The 14,330-nt window shown below is 43.5% G+C and overlaps 1 protein-coding gene across 4 annotated transcripts in view; it reads right to left on the reverse strand.

Annotated features, from left to right (window-relative positions):
- Window positions 1-11,553: 11,553 nt before the first annotated feature.
- LOC142099303 (uncharacterized) overlaps window positions 11,554-14,330 on the reverse strand; it is a 36,461-nt gene continuing 33,684 nt past the window's right edge. For all 4 annotated transcript variants that reach the window (XM_075182631.1, XM_075182633.1, XM_075182632.1 and 1 more), the window contains 2 exons: window positions 14,022-14,318; window positions 11,554-11,987 (listed from right to left, as the gene is read on the reverse strand). In XM_075182631.1, coding sequence (XP_075038732.1) covers window positions 11,772-11,987; window positions 14,022-14,318 — 513 coding nt within the window. In that variant the 3' untranslated portion in view covers window positions 11,554-11,771. The remainder of the gene's footprint in view (window positions 11,988-14,021; window positions 14,319-14,330) is intronic.

The following is a 14,330-nucleotide window of genomic DNA, read 5'->3' on the forward strand; positions in this document are numbered from 1 at the left end:
TTAATGCAGAGGTACTAAATACTGTAAAAGATAAAGTACGGTTGATTAAGTCAACGAAAGTGAGGAATAAACATAATGATTGTTTAAAATTGTGGCAAATGTAAGGTAACACATGGCAGAGCAGCGAATGCACAGCGGAAGTAGGCATGACGAAAAGCGCGCGCAGGGCGGAAGTAGCCGCTGAGAAGCGTGGCGAACTCAGCGCAAACGCACCCCCGCCACCTTATGTGGCGGGAGGGGTAAGTACAGCCGTTATTAAAACTGAAAAAAGAGAAATTGCTAAGTTATATCCTGTTTGAAGTCAGTTTAAAACAAGTATATCAGAAGATGAAGATGAACCCACTGTGATTTCGGCCATTGCTCATGCTGTTAATATGCTAGAGGTTCAGCGTAAGTATGGGAAAGGAGCAATTGCTGAGATAGGTGAGAGTAGTGTGATCACTAGGAGTGATAGCGTTCTAAATCTTGAAACAGCGAATCCTGTAGTGACTTCTGAAACCAGTGAACCAGTGGGTGCGTACCTAGTCCGTACAATATCAGTTCCCAATGGAAAGGCGGATAAGGATGGTGTAGTCCCTTTAAAGAATGTAACAATGCATTGTCCCTGGACTAGATCAGAATTACGTTCCATTATGACTGAATTCCCAGATCCTAGAAAGGAGTTGGCTAAATGTCAGAAATTTGTTAAAGACTTAGGAAATGCCCACGAACCAACCAATAAGGATTGGCGTGTAGTGTTGAGGGCGTGTCTTCCTCCCAATACTGACATACAAAAATTTATTAAAGATTGTTTGTTGGATGAAGATGACACCTTGACTGATGAGATTAACCAAGAGAATATAGAACAAATTGTCAAACATTTAGCCATCTATTTTCCAGTAGTGGTAAATTGGAGTAAGATTTTCACCATAAAACAAAAAGATAGTGAAACTGCAGCGGACTATTTTGGCAGAGCTCTTGCATCAATGACACAGTTTACTGGGGTATCAGATATAAGGGAGAACCCACATTATAGGGAAGTAGCAGTAACAGTACTGATGGATGGCTGAAAGGAAAACCTAAAAACAAGAGTACAAACCTCCATCCCTGGTTGGAGGGGCAGCACGGTAGATTCTCTTAGAGAGATTGCTGTGGAACACGACAAAAATATTTTTAGAAAAAGGGAAGAAAGGAGTGACAAGTTGATGACGGTGAGTATACAGGCATTAGAGGGAATGCATACACGACCACCAGCATATAACCCACATGACAGGAAATGCAGAATGTTGAGATGTTACAATTGCCACCAGGAAGGACATATGAGGAAAGATTGTACAAAGGGAAGGTATAATCCTAATGAAGGGTCACATAGATATCCTCCAAGGAGGGATTCACATGGGCAAGAGAACACACAGCTACCCGCGCATATTATAGCAGCAAATGCTGCGCGGGAAAGCAATAGTCAGCGCTAGGGGTCAGGTCAGACCTGTAGTCTACAGCCAGTGAGGTTAACTGAGAGTCAGATAGAAGAACCAACAATGATAGTTGACATAGCTGGTAGGAAACAAACTTTTCTTGTAGATACAGGGGCGGCCCGATCTGTGATAACCTCTCCTTTCAATCTACAGGTGACCAGTAAAACTATTCCAGCTATGGGGGTAACGGGAAGAGTGTTACATTATCCTCTAACTAAACCCGCTGAAGTTACTATCGTGCCCCTGCATACCAAGCATTCGTTTCTCTTGGCTGCGGCGGGTCCTACTAACTTGCTGGGAAGAGACTTGTTATGTAAAATGGGATGTGTCATATACTGTACTTCAGATGGTGTGTTCTTAGATATACCGGAGAAGGTCGCACATGAAGTGCAGGATATATTGGACACCCCTCAAAGGTTAATGTTACACTCTCCTGTTATAGAACAAAGTCCATCTCAAGTAAAGGGGATGTTGCTGGAAATACCAGGTTCACTATGGACCAGAGATGGACAGGACACTGGACTGATGGCAAACGTAGCCCCTGTCATGGTAAATCTAAAAAGTGGTAGGATAGCTCCAAAAATCCCACAGTATCCATTAAAACCAGAGGTGGAACTAGGGGTATATCCTGTTATTGAGAGGCTGTTACAACAAGGGATTTTAATTCGTACAGCCAGTACAGCAAATAGTCCCATTTTCCCTGTGAAGAAGAGTGGGGGGAGGGGCTATAGATTAGTCCAGGACTTAAGGGAAATTAATAAAGTTGTTGAAAGCCAATTCCCCGTAGTGCCGAATCCAGCTGTCATCCTCATGCAGATTCCACCGTCTGCTAGTCACTTTACTGTCATTGATCTATGTTCTGCTTTCTTCTCAGTCCCTCTTCACCCTGACTGCCAATACCTTTTTGCATTCTCCTACCGGGGAGTGCAATACACATGGACCAGACTGCCCCAGGGGTTCATTGACAGCCCCAGTATTTTCTCCCAAGCCTTACATGACTGTTTGCAATCCTTTCAACCCCACAATGGGTCTGTTCTAATTCAATATGTGGACGATTTGTTGCTGTGCTCTGATTCTTTTAAGTCATGTTTACATGATACTAAATTGTTGTTGCTACATCTCTCACAAACAGGGCACAAGGTGGCAAAGGACAAATTACAGCCATGTCAGACTACGGTCAAATATTTAGGACACTGCCTCACTAAGGGGCTAAGACACCTGACAACCGACAGGATTGAGGCCATACAACACATGACTCTGCCGCAGAGCTAGAAGCAGATTCGTACTTTCCTGGGGATGTGTGGATACTGTAGATCCTGGATCCCAGGTTTTTCTATTATGGCATTACCATTGCAGGAGCTAGTCTCTTCCTCAAAACCAGAAAGTGTCGTACACACAGAAGAGTCAGAGCAAGCGTTCTTTAATCTTAAAGATAGTCTGACTAGAGCACCTGCATTGGGAATACCTGATTATGAAAAGCCTTTTGAGCTATACTGTACGGAAGCTGATGGTTGTGCAGCAGGTCCTCACACAGAATCATGGTGACACTAGCAGACCGGTACCATACTACAGTGCACAACTGGACAATGTGGCAAGATCACTCCCAACATGTCTCAGAAGTGTAGCAGCAACTGCTCTTCTGGTAAGTAAGAGCGAGTACGTAGTATTAGGACATAATTCAACTGTCTATACACCCCATGCTGTATCAGCTCTGTTAAATTCAGCCCAAACCAGACATGTTTCTTCAGCTAGATTCACAAAGTGGGAACTAGCCCTGATGGCACCCTCAAACATCACCATCAAACGATGTAGCACCTTAAATCCAGCTACATACCTTCCATATGTGTCTCTAGAGACACAAAGGGTGGGAGGTGAGGAGACCCTGGTTGATGATGAGTTAGGCAAGAATACTGACACGCATGACTGTATGGAACACCTGAATCAGACCTTTACTGCAAGGCCCGACATACGTGACACCCCCTTAGAAAATGTAGATTTTACGTTTTATACAGACGGGAGTTGTCATAGACAGACAGAGACGGGAGAGCTATGTACTGGTTACGCTGTTGTAGACGATCAGGATGTGGTAGAAGCTGAACACCTTGGTCCACCTCACTCAGCCCAGGTGGCGGAACTAGTAGCATTAAGGAGAGCGTGTGAGTTGGCAGAGGGTAAATCAGCCAATATATATACTGACTCTAGGTACGCCTTCAGGGTAGTGCACGATTTTGGGGCCCTTTGGCGTCTTAGAAACTTTACGACAGCAGCAGGTACGCCAGTGGCACACTCACAACACATAAAAGGACTTCTGACAGCGATACAGTTACCCAGAACAGTAGCCGTCATAAAGTGCAAAGCCCATACCTTTGAAGAAGACCCAGCGTCATTGGGCAACAACAGGGCAGACGAAGCTGCTAAATGGGCAGCAGGGCAACCTATGACTGTATCGACTGAGACTATGATGGTTTTTCAGACATTAGACATGCAGAAACTAATTGAAATGCAAGATTTGTGTTCCCTGCAGGAAAAGGCGGTCTGGAAGGCGAAGGGATGTGGTCAAGAGTCCTCAGGACTCTGGAGGGATGGACAAGGTAAGCCTGTAGCTCCCCGAACGTACTATCCAAGCCTGGCTGAAGCAGCAGACGGCCTGACTTACCTGGGTAAAGAAGGTATGTGCAAACTGGTGAGAGCATACTGGTGTGCTCCCGGATTTTCCTCTCAGGCTGGTAAGAAGGCAATGTCATGTCTTACTTGTTTGAGGAAAAATGTCGAGAAAACTATTCCAACTGAGCCATCCCACATCCCTCCTACAGACGGACCTTTTCAGGTAATACAAATTGACTATATCCAATTACCACCGTGCAGGAATCTAAAGAATGTGTTAGTGTGTATTGATGTGTTTTCCGGTTGGGTAGAAGCATATCCGGCAGCCACTAATACTGCTGTGTTCACTGCAAAGAAAATTGTAGAAGATTTTGTATGTAGGTTCGGTATCACTAGGATCATTGAAAGTGATAGGGGTACCCACTTTACTGGTGATATCTTCCAATATATGTGTAAACTCATGGGAATCGGTAGCAGACTTCACACCCCTTACCGACCACAAGCCAGTGGTAAGGTGGAGAGAGTAAATGGTACTATAAAGAACAAGCTTGGTAAGGTAATGGCTGAAACTGGGTTGGCATGGCCTGAGGCTTTGCCATTGGTCCTCCATAGCATTCGTACCACTCCTAGACCTCCTCTTAATCTGTCCCCCTTTGAGATACTGTTCGGACGACAACCTCATTTGATTGTGAGTCCACAAGACGACTTGAAGTGTAATAATGAAGTGACTGTACAATATCTTATAAGAATGAGTAGACAGCTAAAGCAACAACAACAAAAACTAAAAATGCTGTCACCTGGTCTGCCAGAAACGAACTGTCATGATGTTGAACTTGGAGACTATGTTATGATCCGCAATTTCTTACGTTCAGGTTGTTTAACAGACCATTGGGAAGGCCCATACCAAGTGCGGCTGACCAGTACTACATCGCTGAAAGTTGCAGAGAGAGACACTTGGGTCCATTCCACCCACTGCAGGAGAGTCCGTAACCCAGAGAAAGTGCAAGATAAAACTGAGACCGACGACATAGATTTGTCACTTGTGAGTCTGTTGCGGCAGACCTAAAGCCTGCAGTCGAGACACCTGAACCAGAGACGTTGCCCCAGAGCTATCTTTCCAGAGATGGAGTGGCGGTTTTTGTTTTTCTTTTGTTCCAGGATTTTCCTTGTTTTTACTTTTTCTAGGACATTCTATTTTTGTGAAGGAGGATGGAGGACAGAGGAGGGTTCTGGTAGTGATGCGGATGAGATGGAGGCAGAGGAAAAGTTATTAGAATACTCATAGCAGCCCATTATCAAGCTTGTTCCGGGGGTTATGAAAAGGTCTGCTAGCTCAGGAACTCGGAGGCAGTGTGAGGGGCTATTGTCTGATGAGTATTGTATCTGGAAGTTCTGCGACTCCCTCGTTGAAGAGAGATGCATCCAGCAATGCCAGTCCACCGATAATCTGAATATGGGCGGGCATCCTTTGGAGGATTATCACTCCCTGGTGGGTAAGGTGCTAAACCAAACCGAGTGCTGGGTGTGCTCTCATGTGCCACAGGGGAAGCATAACATAGGACTAGTGCCATTCCCCCTAAACATATCCGAAGTACTCGAATTGAGGGGTGGGAGGCCCATAGACGGGAGGTATAATAACACTAGGTCCCCTAGTCTGACGCTTCGACAATACTCCGTAGACAGATCTTTGCTGTGTCTAAATATCTCTCATGCAAAACTTCTGGAGAATTGGGAAGCTGACCCATCAGATCAGACAATGGCTAGCCACACTCATTTTAGAGGGAGACTCACAAGGTCACCAATAGGCAGGAATGTTGATGGAAGTCACAAATTAGGGCGTATAACCAAACATAAGAAGGTATCTATTGGAAAAGTCTCTATAGATAATTGTAAGAATGTCATCCATGCGGACACGTGTCTCGAGCAAATGAAGACACTGGGCATGGGTAGTTTTATCAAAACTCTGTGTGATATAATTAATGGGCATACTGTTCCTTATGTTCTCCCTGATGATGTGTATTTTGTTTGTGAAAGAAAAGCTTATTCCTGGGTGACTCCGAGTTCCAAGGGCTTGTGCTTCTTAGCTAAACTGGTTCCTGAAATCTTGACTATTACTCATGAAGAAATGGTTGGTATTCACAAGACTATATCACCACCATACATACACACACAGTATGAACACCGTGGCAAGAGAAATATGATTCCTGGTGAGGAACCCATAGCTACAAAATTGATTAGTGAAACTGCTTGTTTTCCAGTTATGGTTGCTCTAGATCTCACCAGGACTGCTCGGGGAACATTAAACTTTAAATATATCCAAGACCTAGCTAAATTAATAGATAATATCACCGAGATGTATGATGACACTTTCAGGTATACTGGAAGGGAGCTACAAGCGTACAAGAAGGAGTTGGTGCAACATAGACTGGTACTAAATTATCTCACCTCTATTACTGGTGGGTACTGTGTAACACTGGCCACCCAGTTCGGTGTAAAATGTTGCACGTACATCACCAATAATACGGATGACCCTAAGGAGGTTATAGACCGGAAGATGGATGAAATTCTGCAACTGAAATGGGAATTTCGAAGGAACCATAACTCTTCGTTATATGAGGTCGGGGAAAGGGTGGAAGGTTGATTCTCGTGGTTGAACCCTGTGAAATGGTTCTCCGGTCTGGGGGAGTGGGTACAGGAAATGGTTGCTAGTGTAGGTAAGCTCCTTCTCCTTATACCGGGTGTCATCTTAGCGATTGGTTTATGTGTCAAATGTGTTCCTACTGTGTTGAAGTGTGGTAAATGGTCTCCTAGGAGTAACACTGAGAAAGAGACTGAAAGGGTGGTATCAGATACCGAGATCATGGTCTGTAAAGAAGTATTGTATAATCCTGAACTTGAAACGGTGATTGGGTGATAGTTTATTACACTATCAAAGGGTGGAGCTGTCGAAGTCAGCAAATTAGATGTCCATGGAAGCCGAATGAGCAGCGTGTGACAATGGGGGAATTATTAAAATGTGGCTATACAACTAGGGGCTGCCCTGAAGAAAAAGTGAACTGTCACGGTTTGGTACACTGGATTCTTGGACCTGCCCAACTTGGCGCTACTCCCAGCAGGGCGCGGAGTCTAACAGACGGATGGTATTCACCAGTGATCACCGCAAGGTGATTTGGGATTAGCGGCGTCCGTCCGCAGTGTCGAAGTCAGCAAATTGGATAAAGTCATTTCAATTAAAATCGAGCAAACTTGGTTGTCTTTGTCTGAAAAGATGCGTACGGTACGCATCAGCGTAAAAGGGCACGCTACGGCGTAAAAGGGCGTACGCAGCTGCAACACGTGGCAGCAACAGTATTTAGCCTTTTATATACATTCGCACAAACACGCATACTTGTAAAATAGTACACATTAATGGTAGTTGCAACACATAGTCATTTATGTCGAAATATAGTAGTATTTATGTTTTATATTATAAGTTATATGCACATTAGTGAAATATATGGAACAGGTTGAATCATATCATGTGTGGTATCATAATAAACCTCTTAACATTTGCTACTGTTCGGTTCACTCTACGAAGGAATTGCAGAGTGCATACACAAGTTATGAATGATAGGGAATTATGAACTACTTAAGACTAAGGAATCTTGGCGGGAAGAGCAGAGCATACCCCCTGGAGAGATGACCCCCTCCTTTGGATTCTTTTGGATGAAGTAGCCAATGATTGACAACCCCTTGGACCTTCCTGAAACCTGGACCAATAGAAGCAAGCTATACCATCTTCATTGTTTTACTGTATTCCTGTGTGCATATAAGCAGCAGCTTCTCATCTAGTGTTCAGACATCTTGTCCCCAGACTTCAGGATTGAATGACTGTACACTGGATCCAGAGCGCCTGCGATAAGTAACAACTGTACTTATTATCACTTCGCTTGAATATATTATACTACTTTTTGCGAATAAATCGTTGTGCGTTGAAAACACAAATCGAGGTTCGACAATCGTTATTGGTTAGCGACAATACGCACATAACAGCAGGTTGCGGTCCCTACCAAGAGTATCAGGCGAGATCCCAGGAGAGTAGATATTAAGATGTATGCAGACACACTGGAGATAGATGGAATGTAAGTTCTCCACCAAGTAGCGGAGTGAAGACAGATGCAGGATGAACAATTCAAGTAGCAGTTTAATGGCGACTAGAAGCTTGAAGAGTACAGTCTGTAGTATAACAACACAATGGGAGTAATTGCAGCATGGACAGTCCAGCCAGCAGAGTAACAAAGACAAGTGCAGCCTGAGTGGTGTAGCCCGTAATACAGCAACACAGTAGAGACAGGTGCAGTGTAGATGATCCAGACAGCACGGTAATGGAGATAGGTGCAGCTTGAGCGGTATAGCCTGTAGAACAGCAACAAAGCAGAGACAGGTGCAGCTTGAGCGGTACAGCCCGTGGAGCAGCAACACAGCGGAGACAGGTGCAGCTTGAGCAATACAGCCTGTGGAACAGCAACACAGTGGAGACAGGTGTAGCTTGAGCAGTATAGTCCATGGAACAGCAACATAGCGGAGACAGGTGCAGCGTGGATAATCCAGCCAGAAGGGCAACAGAGGCAGGTGTAGCTTGAGCGGTATAGCCCGTGGAACAGCAACACAGCGGAGACAGGTGCAGCGTGGATAATCCAGCCAGAAGGGCAACAGAGGTGCTGACAATCCAAAGTAGACATACAGGACAGAGACAAAGTCTTACTCAGGCAGGTAACTTGATCAACAGGCACTGAGAAGATAGAGGAAGTGCCTTTTCAAGTTTGGAGCCAGAACTGAGAACCAATGGGAATACCTGCAGAGGACACAAAGGCTCTAGGTCTGCGCATGCGCAGAACCAACACCAGAACGCCAGCAGCTGAAGTTTGCTTTAATGAGGAACAGGTGAGTGTTGGTCTACGGTTGTGGAAGTCGAATGATCGCCGTGTGACATGAACCCAGCTGAAAAGATTAATATGTAGTTTGATCGATGTGCGTGAAAACTTCAAAACTGATAATTGCATACAACCCAGAGGACATTGTTTCCCAAAAGATGTTATCAAGCATTATTCAATTAGATAAGCAAAGACATTTCCCAAACAATCATAAATTTAATCTTGTAGAGCCCTGTCTTTAGATGTGCCATATCAATGTCCTGCTTGGGTTCTTGCCTGGGGTGACAATCAATCCAGTCATAAACATCTTTAGAAGTAAGAAAAAAGTGTGCTCTATCATCAGCGATGACCATTAGTATCGAGGGGAAAAGAATGGAATATGGAAGTTGCAGGTCACAAAGTCGTCTTTTATCTTGGGTGTGCTGTGTACAGTTTTTCTTCACATTGAAAGGGAAATCCAGGAAAACAACCACAATATGGTTCTCGAACTTCAAAGGGCTGTGCTGCCAGAATAGTTTAAGAACATTGTAATGGTCTTTAAAATGCAAGAACTTCGCTATGAAGGTTCGCGATGGGGTACCTGGCTGTGTGGGAAGGCAATGAGCCCATTTCCCTGCACTGAAAAGGCTTCTTTGCCAAATTCCTGCATGAGCCATCTCTTCAAGAAAGGCCTCAGGATAGAAGCCCTCTGCTCTCTCCAGTAACCCAATAAATTGTATGTTGTTTTTGCAGAGTCTCCCCTCCAAATCAGAGAGTTTTTGTTTAAAACCATAGAAGTGGGATGCAAGTGCTGAAATCTCCCCTTTCACAGGAGTTGTGATATCTGCTAAAGTAGAGATACTGTGCTCCGCTAACCCCACTCTCACTCTCATTTTTTGTAGTTCTTGTCAGATTAGAAATAGGTCCAATTGAACTTCACCTGTCCTTTCAGTAACACATTTTTCTCAAGCAGCTCCGAAAACCTGCTGAAGAGTTGATTCAGATACAGGTAATGACCTAGAGAGCTCCACAGGGGCAGAGGTCTCTTGCATCATGTTGGGGGGTTCCCCTGGGTTATTAGTGACAGCGGTGCTTGCTTATCTCTCCAGCTGCAAAGCAGCAGTTGTGACTTGATTGCTTTTACCCATTTTGTGGGAGAAAACAGTGTAGGAAGCAGTAGACGTTTCAAAGAGGCAGAGACACTTTGCCAATCAAAGTTTAGACAATAGTGCAAAATGTGGTAGTGCAGAGACTGAAATACAGCAATCAGCTATGCTCACACAGTAACTTCAGAAGCAAGCTTAGCCATATATCAATTATATATAGTCATTACATGTTATGTACTTCAGTACTATGTACCTCAGTACACCTTTGTCCCCGAGACTCTAACCAGGAATACAAAAACAAATAGATTCCCTATATGGAGGAGAATGTGCAGTATGGTGTGCAATAACGGCAACACCAGTGGCTGAAAAACACAGCACTCACCACCTGTGATGCTGACTGTACAGGGCCCTGTGTCCAACAAAACAAAGTGCTGCTGAGTATAAGATAAGTGTCTGCATTCCCCACAGGCAGGGGAAGGGCCTGATCGGCAGTGCTGCCTAATATCACTAGAGACTTCCAGGCACGCAACCACTGAAACCATGATCAGAGCGCCCAGATGAGAAGTGGTGTCGGAAGCGCTGGCATTGGAGCAAGTACAGCTCAGGAGTCCAAATCTTGCAAACTTTGAAAGTCAAAACTGGGTCCAACGTATTATTATAACGAGATGCTCAGGCTCGGTTCCCCGAAAACCAAACATACCCAAACTTAGCAGATCTGAGTACTGAGCCGACTCTGTACTTTTGCATGCTTTCGGAATTGAAAATGAGGCTAAACGTCATTGTTGCATCGTCGGATCTCGCTAGTTTTGGAATCTATAAGTACCTCCCTCCATAGCGATCTAGCGCCATTTCACAGAGGGACACAGAAAGGGTAGCACAGTCTGTAATGCAGTTGGGCATCATCATAGGTAGAATAGAAAGAGGAGGAGGTAGCAGTGTTCTTCAAAGTCTACAGTGACATTCAGGAGAGCTCCATTGCTCATTGTCATTGCTGAAATACAAATACTAGGGCTGGCAGGCTTGGTGTAAATCTGCATTCACATTGTACTGTGTTATATAGGTAACACACAAAGAGGAGAGTTCCATTGCTCCACTGCTAATTGTCATTGATGAAATACAAATGCTAGGGCTGACAGGCTTGGTGTAAATCTGCAGTCACATTGCACTGTGTTAAATAGGTAACATACAAAGAGGAGAGGCCCTCTGCTCCACTGCTAATTGTCATTGCTGAAATACAAATGCTAGGGCTGGCAGGCTTGGTGTAAATCTGCAGTCACATTGCACTGTGTTATATAAATAACATACAAAGAGGAGAGGCCCATTGCTCCATTGCTAATTGTCATTGCTGAAATACAAATAATAGGTCTGGCAGGCTTGGTCTTCGTCTAAATCTGCAGTCTTTGTTTGAAAGTGTATGAAAATAATATTGTGACCTGTGAGGTGGTCAAAATTGACTGCAAATGACTTGAAATTAGTGTTATTGATGTTGTTAATAATGTCAGGATACAAAACCAAAACCAAAACACGCAAGGGCGGTTTTGCCAAAACCAAACCCAAAACACAAAGTTAATCCAGATCCAAAGCCAAAACCAAAACCAGAACACGGGGGTCAGTGAACATCTCTAATTATAACGGACAGTGTGCAGGAGGCTCGTTTAGATGCGACTACTCTTTTTTCATCCAGGCCACGCCCCCATATTATTTCATCTTATTCTTCAGTTATTAATATACTTCAGAGTGTCCTCATTGCCCAAAGTAAAATCGGTGTAGATATCATCAATAAGTAAAAGTGAAGAGTCACTACTGGGGTGTACTCTAGACTCCAATAGCCCATGTGCAATATCATGCAGAGACATAGAAAAAGCTGTTGTTTCCATTGATTCTTCAGTACAAGAGGCTGTTCTTATTTGGGGTTCTGAATCTGACAGGCTCTGTAAAAATGGAAATAAGTAAATATTATTTCATATAATTTTGTAAGAAACAAATGATTGAACTCATGGACTGTTACAGTAATGGAACAACTTTGTACATGATGCTTACTTTTAAACTTGATAAATTACCAAAGATACCTAATGACAACAATAAACAGATGTATATATAATTGTGTTCCAGCTATTTACATAGTTCAGTGCACACGGCAAATATAAGTATAAAACACAGCTACCTAATCATAATGGTTGGGTACAATATGGCGACGGTGAATATGTTGACCAATATGGTGACAGTGTAAATGTCGACAAATTCATTCTGTTGACATGTTTAAAATAATGACATTGTGACTATCAACAGTCACAATGTTGACATTCAAAATGCAATGCAGCAGCAGCCAGCGGACGCGCCAGCTGACCCACCAAAGTTACGGCAACCTGGGTCCGACACAAAATAATCAATATAAAACACAAACAACCCCAATAACATTAACCCAAACCCCCCCAACACATTAAACCTAGTGCTGCCTGCGGACTTGCTGGCACAATACAGTAACACTCAAAGATATAACAGTTTTATAAAAAAAAAAAAAGTGTGCCCCCCCCCCCCTAATCAGATTAACAATAGTGCTGCTAGCCAAGGCTGGGACATGCAAAATTGGGGGGACAAAAAGTGTGGGGTCCCCCCAATTTTACTAGAGCAAACTTGGCTTTGCCAGCCACAGCTAGTGGCACTATAGCAGGAAAACCCGCAGCGTGGGGTCTCCCTGCTATAATGACAACCATCCCCAGGCTGGTCAACACGTGTCTGGATTCCCTAAGGAGTTGGTGTGTGCACAAAAAAAAAAGCGGACCCCTATGGGTACCCTGCTGCGCACTGAAAGCACTAGGGCTCTTTCCCACTGCCCGGGGTGTGGGATAATAAAATATATTTTTATAGTAAATACACCATTTTGTGTTGGTGCACCTCAGATCCCAGCAAGCCCAGGCTCCCATTAACAGATTGGGCATGCTAGTGCTTGTAGTACTACAAGCACTAGAATACCCATGGCTGCCAGGGCATGCTGGCACTTGGGGGTCCGGCTGTATTGTATTGGCTGGTCAACCAGCAGCACTAGGGTTAATGTGTTTGGGGGATGGGAAGGTTTAGGTTTAATGTTTGCTTTTTTAATTTTTTTCTTAATATTAACTATATTGTACTGGACACGCCAACTGTATTGCCAGGCTCCCATTAATTGTATTGATTGTGTTCTGAAATTGTCAGACTGGGGAATAAAGTGCCCACCAGAAGAATCTACTTTGATGGCCCGCCCTGTACAAAAATGATTCTGCATAGTGCATCACAAATGTTTATATCCAACATAAAAACATCCCCTGTTATTGTTGTATGTGTAATCTGTAGCCACCAGTGACTAGACACCGTATTGTGCCCAACATAGAAGTTTAGTATATTCAAGAGCCCAGCAAACTCCTGGTCATTGCCTAAGAAAAAGTTAGACAATGCCTGGGATTAGATGCATCAAACCTTCTTAAAGGAAAAGTGGAGATGTTACCAATAGCAACCAATGATTCTAGCTATCATTTTCTAGATTTCGATAAATGTTAGCTAGATTTGGATTGGTCACTATGGGCAACACCGCCATCTTTCCTTTTTAGAAGGTTTGATATATCTACCCCTTTGCCATCATCCCACATCTTCAACAGCTCCTTTCTTCCCCCAAATCATAGCTTAAGCTATGCACTTTTTCCTTCCATTTACCAGGAACTTGACAACAGTGCTTGGGGATGTTACGGTTTAAAGATTCCTATAGGTGCTAGATTTGAAAGAAGCCATCAACAAACAAGTTCACATGTCTTTTGGTGAAACAATCAGGAAACTGTTAGAAAATTACCTAAAACTATATTTATTGTTTTGTAATGAATTATAAGGGTTACAGCTGAAAAATTCCTTAAAATCCATCTCCAATGCCACACATCCTTATAAATATTTATTATTTAATTCATAGCATAGCTATATGACTCTTTGAAAGTACTTACACTGGAAAGTGTTTGATTAGTTTCCACTCCAGAAGTCTCATTTTCCACATCTGGCAAATTAGATGACAGGGAGGTCTGATTTGTCGTTGCAGACAGACTCCAGTGCTCATAGCTTCCACTATTTCCACCAATGTTTTGTTGTAGAGAATTGTGTAAAGGAAGGTTGAAGTCTTCATCTATTTGATCCTGTCCTAAATCTGGTTCTCCCTGGCCCTCACATTTGAAATCTTCAGTGACACAAGGTAATCTCTGCTTTTCATATATGAGGTCCTGTAAATCATTGGGTTCTGTGGGTTTCTGTAAATATGG

This window comes from Mixophyes fleayi, chromosome 8 (assembly GCF_038048845.1).
Source record: "Mixophyes fleayi isolate aMixFle1 chromosome 8, aMixFle1.hap1, whole genome shotgun sequence".
NCBI lineage: Eukaryota > Metazoa > Chordata > Amphibia > Anura > Limnodynastidae > Mixophyes > Mixophyes fleayi.